The sequence below is a fragment of the Atta cephalotes genome (genome assembly GCF_000143395.1).
Source record: "Atta cephalotes unplaced genomic scaffold scaffold00025, whole genome shotgun sequence".
NCBI classification, from domain to species: Eukaryota; Metazoa; Arthropoda; class Insecta; order Hymenoptera; family Formicidae; genus Atta; species Atta cephalotes.
The window spans coordinates 90,135-99,904 of NW_012130089.1; the positions used below are offsets into that span (position 1 = coordinate 90,135).

The 9,770-nt window shown below is 30.2% G+C and overlaps 3 protein-coding genes across 4 annotated transcripts in view; 1 reads left to right on the forward strand and 2 right to left on the reverse strand.

Annotated features, from left to right (window-relative positions):
• Positions 1–999: 999 nt before the first annotated feature.
• Positions 1,000–2,233, reverse strand: LOC105620181 (60S ribosomal protein L38). Of its 2 annotated transcripts, none has more exons than XM_012201686.1 (5): positions 2,193–2,233; positions 1,990–2,024; positions 1,747–1,807; positions 1,189–1,311; positions 1,000–1,071 (listed from the first exon to the last, which is right to left on the reverse strand). In XM_012201686.1, exons 2-5 carry the CDS (start codon positions 1,990–1,992, stop codon positions 1,031–1,033), a joined length of 228 nt encoding a protein of 75 aa, XP_012057076.1. In that variant the 5' UTR covers positions 1,993–2,024; positions 2,193–2,233; the 3' UTR covers positions 1,000–1,030. The 2 variants fall into 2 exon arrangements, with proteins under 2 accessions (XP_012057076.1, XP_012057077.1); XM_012201687.1 differs by having other exon boundaries at positions 2,098–2,213.
• A 795-nt stretch (positions 2,234–3,028) lies between these two features.
• LOC105620180 (BAG family molecular chaperone regulator 2) lies at positions 3,029–5,136 on the forward strand. Its single transcript, XM_012201685.1, has 3 exons — positions 3,029–3,218; positions 3,836–3,948; positions 4,900–5,136. The coding sequence occupies exons 1-3, from the start codon at positions 3,029–3,031 to the stop codon at positions 5,134–5,136; spliced, it is 540 nt and encodes a 179-aa protein (XP_012057075.1).
• Positions 5,137–6,826: 1,690 nt separating this feature from the next.
• The window catches only part of LOC105620183 (ras-related protein Rab-23), a 6,780-nt gene continuing 3,836 nt past the window's right edge, over positions 6,827–9,770 (reverse strand). The window contains exons 3-6 of the mRNA XM_012201689.1: positions 7,629–7,791; positions 7,308–7,387; positions 7,038–7,231; positions 6,827–6,957 (exon numbers count right to left, since the gene is read on the reverse strand). Of these exons, the coding sequence (XP_012057079.1) occupies positions 6,827–6,957; positions 7,038–7,231; positions 7,308–7,387; positions 7,629–7,791 (568 nt within the window). The remainder of the gene's footprint in view (positions 6,958–7,037; positions 7,232–7,307; positions 7,388–7,628; positions 7,792–9,770) is intronic.

Genomic DNA, 9,770 nt, shown 5'->3' on the forward strand with positions numbered 1-9,770 from the left:
ATATATATATATANACACACACACACACACACACACACACACACACACACACACACACACACACACACACATATATATATATATATATATATATATATATAGTTCGTAGTTCTACAATAAAAAAATGGAAGGCGGTTCAAGAAAAAAAGAAAGGGAAACAAAAAGAAATATATCAAAATATGAATAATTTGCTATTACAATAATAGAAGTATGTAAGGTGTGCACATACTTTTTCGAGAAAGTGAAGAGTCCGTATAAATAAGATAAAAATTAATCAGCATATACACGTACATGTATATTTATTAATACAGAAAGACTAAAGAATTTCCAAGATATTTATATTAATGAACGTGTGTGCGCGCAAATTTTGACGTAGTAAAAGAATAGGTTTATTTGAATGTATAATGTGAGGAAAAAATTATTTAAGTGTATAACATGAGGGGAAAAATTACATAATTTCTGACTTTTTAATCTTGTAATTAGTTATAAAGAGAAAGCACTTAAAAATAGAAAAAAATTTTTCCCGCTTGACATATACGTTTAAATAAAAGAGAGGCTTAGGATTTATCATGACTTCTTCCTCTCAAACGATGCAATCGAAACATTGATCTTTTTATTCATTTAATTAAGCTTAAGAGAGGTAGGACATTTGTGTCAAATATGTCCTTTAAAAAAAATAATTAAGTTATCACGTTCGACTAATGTCGCATTTATTCTATACTACAATGAAGATGTGTATTACAAATTTATAATCAAGAAAAATTATGTTGCGTTTAAAATCGCTCTTTTTATTAATTCAAGCTTTTCTATTATTATACAATATTATTTCAAGATAAGCGATATGAAGTGCACCTGTATATCTTTTCCCGAGATATATTTTTAAAAAAGAGCTGTCAGGACATTCATGTTCCAACAAAAAGACAAATAGTAAATTGCCACTTCGTCGAAACGCAATATGAAATTCTTATAATTCTAGGATAAGGAAATTAAAAGAAAGACTCATGTTTAAAAGATTATTTATTTAGTCATTTTATACACGTTCACTCCTCTTTACTTCCTTTACTTGTAAACCTAAAAAGATATTTATATTGCATTGAAACTTAAGTAGATACGTAAATTTATTATTTAAAAAGTACAGTTAGGAACGTTACAAAGATTGTCAATTTCAAACATGAAAAAATGTTTTACCTGGTGGTAAGGATTGCTTGAGTTTCTCAGCCTTCTCCTTGTCTGTGATCACAAGGGTATACAGAAATCGAGAACAGCGGACCTTAAACTTGACATTGTCTGCGTTCTTCTTGATTTTTACAGCTGAAGGAAGAACGGAAGAATTAATTACATTCATCCCAGCAAACGAGAAAAATGGATTGAAATTTTTTTCTAATGTGTATTTTAAATAGCAAATACTTTTTTGGATTTAATTGGATTCAATTCGATGCAATTGAATTGAAAAACTGCATTTCCTATTCAAAATTTTGAATCGAATAATATTCACAATGTGTGTTTTATGTATGTTGTTGCACAGAAAAAGCTAATATTATTTTTAGATTGACAGATATGCTCCATGCAATAATAATTCCTATAAATAAATAAAAATGCATTCAGGATTGAAAAGCATTTATTTTAACATTCATGAATCAATATTTCTAAAAACCTGAATCCATTTCAATCAATCCATTCTCGTTTGCTGGGATATAAAATAAGACTCGCAAGGAAGAAACTCTTGAATTAATAAAAATATTTTACACTTAGCATCCTTCCTCCTGGCTTTCAATAGAAAGTCCTTGATCTCTTTGATTTCTCGTGGCTGAAAACAAAATAATATTTTTGATGCATTTATCGAACTTGAAACTTATTTTGAAAGAGAGAGAGAGAGAGGTTATGATGTAAATCTAGCTTGTCAACACATACATAATAAAATAAAACAGTGAATTTTTATGCATATCCAAAAATATGTCGAGGTTAAACGGCAAATATTGCTTTACTCACCATATTTTGTTGCGACTAGTGTTAATTAGATGGACCTGGAATGAAGTAAAAATTTAATAAGAAACTGAACAGAACGCGAAACGATTCAGGATATATGAAATAACGTGCTTTTTTTGAACGAACGCGAAACAATGTTTTACAAAACGGTAAACGATGACATGCAAATGATATGGATACAAAATAAATTCAGAGACACGTCTTACTTCACACGTTGATCTCGCACGCTTGTTCAGGAAAAAGAAAAGAAACGATACGACGGGATCACTCAATTTAGGTTAGTTTGGAAGCCAAAATCAAATCAGCAATTAAATTCGAAATGGGAAATTGATAAATTGTATAATAATTTCTGAAAAAAAATGGATAATAATATATATACAGATGTGGACGGAAATAATATATATACAGATATGGACAAAACTATCAGAACACATTTACATGAAAAATTTTAAATTCTTATCGGCTGTTTCATCGGTAAAGTAGGATACATGTTGCTCACGATTTGAAAGACTGAAACATTCCAACAAAAGAGGTTAATGTCGACGAATACAGTTATTTTGAGATACTAGTGGGTACAAATCTAATAATATATAGATATTTATATATATAAAATTTGATTCATCAATTCTTTCAGTTATTTCGTTCATATCAACTTGTATACAGAGGAAATAGTTAATTAACGAACCGTAAACGGATCCGCGTGTTAATAATCATTAGTAATCGCAAGATATCTCTCTCGCTTCCGGTTTTCGTCGTACTTATATTTATACTGACTTCACATCAAGTCATTAGAGTCGAGCCAAGCTGATTAGAACGTAGAACACGCGACGTTTTAACGTTAAACATAATCAAACGGTATACGGATTATGTGTTTTAGCTTTAATTCTCTCGACCAATCTTGACGCAGTCGCGTGAGTTAACAGGATCAGTCAGACAGGTGCGCACGCGATCTGTCGCGATCTCCTTTGCATCGACGTCGTTGAGGATCCAATTAGGCCGTCTCATCTCGCCGGGGAGTCGATGCTAGACGAGGAAACGCAGCATGGAAAGCGCGGAGCAACCGAGTAACGAGCAGAAACCGAAAGACAGGTTAGTTGGTCTGCTGGATCACATCGAGGCTCATGTAGAGCAACTGCGAAAAGATGCCGCCAGGCTCATGGAAGAAAAAGACGGTCTGCTGACGACTTTGGACACCCTCAGAAATAATGATTTGCTCTTCACCCTCGAGGAACGTGAGTGAACGATTTAATTCACTGTATTTAATGGAATGCCCCACAATATTTTCGCTTAATTTAAATTGGAATGATAGAGGACAAAGAAAAAAGGAGAGAGATATATATACTACTTGATGTGAGAATAATTTTTTATTCTATGATTAATTTAATATCATTCTTTGTATTACATGTATGTTTGAACTTATTATTGTATTTCTAAGATTATCACCTTTAATTGTGGAAAAAGAATGAAGAAATATTTAGGTAACTAGGATAAATCATTATATAGGTTACTTGATGAACAGTGTTATTTTTTTTTTTAGAAAAAAACAAAGTTGAAGTAAACAAATACAGGTTGCTTTCTAGCAAGAGACACAGTGAATCATTATATCTTTACTTAGTAATGTTAAACAATGATGAAATGATTACTGCGTTAAACTGTCTCTTGCTGGAAAGCCTAATAGTTAATTTAACTCCAATTTATTGCACCAGTGTATATTAGTTCAGAATGGTTTTTGAAAAAGAAGAGATCTAGAATTATTTTATTTTAACACCTATGTCCCAACTTAAACATTAATAATTTTCTTTGATGTAATATTAAAAATATATCTTTAATTATCATATCCTTTATTCAGCTGATAGAGATGATATTTTGAGGTATGCGGATAGATTGTCCATGCGCTGTTCCACTGTAGATGTTTTAGTCACAGTCCAACGAGATCATGTTCAACAGGAAGCATTACATCAGGTTTGAGATTCACTTATATCTTATAAAGATACAAATTCCGCTCAAAAATTTGAAGCACCTTATAATTTTTAGATAAAACTATGTTTTTTTTATAAATACAATTATTTTATTGAAAAGATCGACATAAATATGTGAATGTATATTATTTGAGAGGAGCTTAAGTTTAAAATAATAATCTTCCTTATATAGAGTAGCATTATAGGTTTCATATAATAAGCTAAGCTATGTTCTTTTTGCCATTTTTAAGTCATCTTTATCATTATACAAAAAATAATCTCTAGAAGAAATATATAAACAACTTCAAACTACAAAGAAATCTATAGCCAAGGTCAAATAATGAAATCTAAGAATGTTTTCTAACACGTACACAGGTGACACAGTGTTATACTGCTTGACACTGCTAAGTACGAGCATGTAAAATATGTCAATATTATTAACTTTTCAAAAAGTTATTTGGTAGTAGCTGGTACTTATTTTACAATAAAATCTTTAAAAATCGCCAAAAATTCTGAAAAAATTATAACTTAAGTCTAAATAAAAATCATAAATCTATTATTGATATGATAAATATAATTATAAGAATAAGAATGAAAGATTACAATGCATTCTGGTGTCACATTATAAATCTAAACTGTGTTTCAACAAGTACCTTACAGTGGAACATAGTGTAATGTTCTATGTCCTAGCTGAAAAACAGTTTAAGATTTGTTTTTCTGTGAAAAGACAATTAATAAATTTTGTTATCTAACATTAGATATATATGTTAATTTGTTATTGTTTTAAACTCTACTCAAATAGTGTATTTATATGCATATGTCGATATTTTCAATAAAATAATTATATCTGTTAAAAAACATGGTTTTATTTAAAAATTATAAGGTTCTCCAAACTTTTGAGCGGTAGCATATCGTTTTAGAATTCAATGACTAATTGGTTGTTATATTAATGTAGGTTAATGGCCTGATTGACAGCTTGGTCGTAGGCTTACGGCAAGACCCAAATGGCACTCGACAGCGATGTGCAGAATTTATGAATGCTTGCTCTTCCCATAGTATAGGACATTCCGATAAGATCTTCGAGACCGCTATTCTTGGATGCACGTTAGACGATCAAAAGCGAGTCAAGAAAAGATTGCAGGGATTGCTTGATTATATCGATAAGATGCACATCTTAGAGATGACACAGTAAATAACACCAAGAGGTTCCTCGGCAAATTAATTTGTCTGAATTTCCATGAGTCTCGAATCTTTTTAACGGTCTAGCGCTGTTTAGCGAATTAAGAGACAATTGGGAAAGATATATTCTTTACATCTTTTCTGCGTGGCTGAGTTTCCATTTTTCTTCCACATCGCAAATAGCTACTTCAAATGGAACGCTCGGCTGTGTACAGAATGCAACAATATGTGATTGATTGGATTTAATCTTATAGTGACGCGATATCGATTCTCGGCGTTTATACAATTCCTAAACATATTTAAGACATTTGGCATTTCAGCAACTTAAAAAAATAAAAAAAAGGGATTAAAAAAGCATTCGATAATATTTTTCAAATCTGTACGTTTAAAATAAAGAAGAATTTCTAGAGGATATGTACAACTGCACTTATAAAATTTTAAATATTATTTGAATGTTAACAAATATAAAGTAAATGGCCTCTTTACACTCACTCTAACATGCTCTATTTACTTTGTGAGACATTTAGCTACTGATTAGTTTCGAGTGTAACAAGAATAGTTAAATAGTTATCTTGTTTTATTATAAAAAATAATTTGATTTTTTAATGATTTGAGAAATTCTGTTAAGGGGGGATTCTAGTCTAGAAGCTGATCAAGCTTCTAAATCAGAATTCCCCCTTAATTGTATCTTGAATACGATTTCATTTAAATTTTTCTTTTCTTTATTCCTCGTTTATAGCTCCTCTTCTTAAGATTTCGTTTATCAAAAGTAATTTTATTTTTAGCAAAATGTACAGAGATTTTATTGTGTTCTGTAATATTACAATTAAGTAAAAATATAACATTAGTTATTAAGTAACTTATATTGTAACATATTATTGCTTTAGGAAACTGTAGTTCACATCAACTTGTTCGTTCTTAAGGCTTCTATATTTAGTTTCTATATTACAGTCAAAATTGAATTATAACGTCAGAAGTGAAATACGTAAAAAAAATTCATATACTTTTTCACTTTTGATGTCGAAATTCAATAGCTACATTAGAGAAACAAAAGCCTTAAATCACAATACATGTTAAAATGCATTTTATCTAATTTTAAAATTTAATTCAGAATGAATTTAAATATTTTATAAAGTTGAGATGATCTTGAATTATTATATTTTGAAATAATATCGACGCGCTAATCTGTAAATAATAATAATTATTATCATTATTTAACGTTACATTTGTATTAAAATCTTAATTTCATAATTTAGTCCTTGAATACAATGCAATTTAAAGATTAATAATTCATTAAACATATATACGATAATATGGCGAGATATTTACAAATTACGCGTCATATTCGTATCACTATTCCCATCCGCATTTTGCGAGTACGCACAGTTGTATATTTTACGATTAATCTTCCATACCTTATAATCTACAACCATTTGGTTAACATTATGAGCATAATTATGGTGATTATTCCTATTACGTTTAAATTAATGAGTTCCCAAATGTTATGCGTACTGTGTTCTTATACACGAAACCATCGCAGGCCGTTAATTAAAATACAATAAATTTGCACTAACGGACACTGTAAATTACCGTCCGTTTACGTCTTCAGAGAATAAACTATATATTTACAAGACACCACCCCTACCTTTGACGTCTTCGTGTAACACTCGAAACGCAATGTAATGCTATCACGTACACTATTGCTACAAGAGTCTACAAGCGTTCTTTACGAAATTTCGTTTCTTATGACTCTTCGTTTTGCCACCGGATCGAAGGATTATCGTTCCATTACTGGTGTTACGACCACACATTGACCCGTCTGGACTAAACGCACCTGTAAAACAAGGAAAGATATAACTTCATTCATACTGCAGACGAATTACGGATTTTTGCAATACAATTGAGTCTACTTACTGATGACAGAAGGAGATCTAGGTTCTGCAGAATATAATCTCAAATCGTCCTGATAGTCATCGTCGGAACGACGCATCTCATGCAAACATCGGGATGCCAAATGTCGGAAGACGCTCATCACGCCGATATCCTCCTTTACAGACGTCCGTAAGAGTTTGCAACCTAAGGTGCGACCAAGCCTTTCGGCTTCGTCCCTATAATATCAAATGCTTCAGATCTACAAGTTTCATTTTTAAAAAACTCAATAGAAATGGTTTAACGCATACTCACACATCGATCACGCTTTGGTCAACAAGATCGATTTTATTTTGCACCAGGACTGTGGGTATTTCTCCACACTCATTCTCGACCTATAAGAGAATATTTTAAGAAAATTATACAGAATGTCTATTGTCTACGAAAAAAAATGAATTTTTTAATAATAATAATAGAGCTTTTCCTAGAGCTATTTTAGAATCAATTTTCCTAATCGAAAGCAAATAATTTTCATTTATTTTAATAAGCCATAAAAAGTTTTAAGCGAATTAAATTTTATAGCAGATTAAATTCATTCCTCTATTAATTTTATAAATGAAATTTACAGATTAGTACCTTAAGTTTCCACGAGGGAATAGCATCGAAAGAATCTCTATCAGTCGCTGAATAAGCGAGGACACAGGCATGTGCACCGCGATAATAAGCCGCGGTTATCGCATCGAATTCTTCCTGTCCTGCAGTATCCCATAGCATCAATCTTACATCCTCACCGTCAACTCTGTCAGCAACATACATGTATTTATTTATATATTTACTTATTATGTGTCACAATATTTTAATCAATCACAATCTTAGAAATAAAATTGATCTTTGATTTTGATTTTCTCGAATATTTTACTCACAAAATTTATAATCTTAATTTTAATGCTAATTAATTTTGATTATCTATTATATTCCTAATTTATATTATTTATATTATTTGTGCGAATGCATATGGGGGGACCTCAGATTAATTAAAAGTTAAGGGTCAAATTGTTGCAATTGCTATGCAATGATCCAATCGTAAGATAAATATTAAACAATAAATCGTATGCGAGAAATAAAATTCCTTCCAATATATTGACCAACATTACATCGGTAGTTAGCATCAAGAGGGGATACAAGAAGTATCCCACGGTAGCTCACGCTGGCACGATTAAAATCAAGTTTTTCTCAGGCACGTCGCTCTCGAACTTGTATATCCATATGTAGCGGTATATAATGATCAGCATCGAATAATCCGATCAGTAAACACAATTCCCGAATTTAATTTGTAACATTCGTCATATGATTTATACATTGACAAAATATGTGAAACATTCGCAAATTCCTTGCTCTAAATATCTCATCATAATTATATAATATATCTGATTATTTTTTAACACAATATTCCTGAAAAAAAAATAATTTCCCTGAGTTTTAAAGATTTAAAATTAATAAATTAATTACATAATTAGATCAAGAGCCTTTTCCATCAATCTCAGGTTAAGTTAATTAATTCGCAGAAATGCAACAATAATTTAATGTATGTATCTTCTAGTCTAGAATTTCTTTGTTTTTTTTTTTAGATGAAATTATGTTTAGTTCTCAGTATCATAGCAATCGTGATATCTAATTTTGCCTCGATAGTCTAAAGTCTAAAAGCTTAGAACGCTCGCACAGAATACAAGAGAGATCCGGGTTCGATTTCCGGCCGAGGAATTTTTCACAATAAATTTATTTACAGTTTTTCAGCATTTTAACATCCCAGCAAACGAGAATGAATTGAATGGATTAAAATGGATTCAGATTTTCAGAAATACAGATTCATGCATGTTAAAATGAATCCTGAATGCATTTTTATTCATTTAAGGAATTGCATAGAGCAATCTCTATGCCTTTCAATCTAAAAATAATATTAGCTTTTTCTGTGCATCGTGAATACTACTCAATTCAAAATAGGAAGTACAGTTTTTGTAATTTAGTTAAATTCAGAAATAATATCAGCAATTTCTGTGCAACGTGAATACTGCTCAATATTCTGAATATGAAATGCAATTTTTCAATCTAATTGAATAAAAAAAGTTTTTATTTAAAACCATAAATGCTACTTAAATTATTCAAAATTATAAGTAGAAAATTTTTCGTTTTAATCCAACTAAGTTAAAAAAAATTGTAACATAAAAATAATTGAGCTATATTCTTTTGTTTCTCTTTGATTAGAAGTAAATATTAGGCTAATCACGGCGCGACATCGGCTAAGCGAGATTAAATTATTCGACACTTACTAATGTAAATTATTTATATTTTATTATATCTGTTAAATGATATTTTTATATCTATAATTTATATCTATAATTTTTATATCTATAATGATGATATTTTTATAGCTATATAATTTCGTTACTAGTTTAGCTGATTGTAGTTGAATATAGCTATAGTTATATAATTTCGTTACGAGTTTAGCTGATTGTAGTTGAAGTAGAGAATAAATAACACATTTATCGATTGAAAAAATGGTGTAGCATAGAAGATTCAAAATCCAGAGATGCCAGGTTCTCAAATCTCAGGTGCGTTTTTTAATACCAATTTGAAATAGTTAATTTCAGGTATAATTATTATAAATGTCTTAGGAATAAAATTTGTAACCCTTAAATATGAATGTTTTTTTTTTTTTCGTAATATAGAAACTAGTGTCAGCTCGAATCCAATCCTATTTTCATGGATCCACTTTCATGG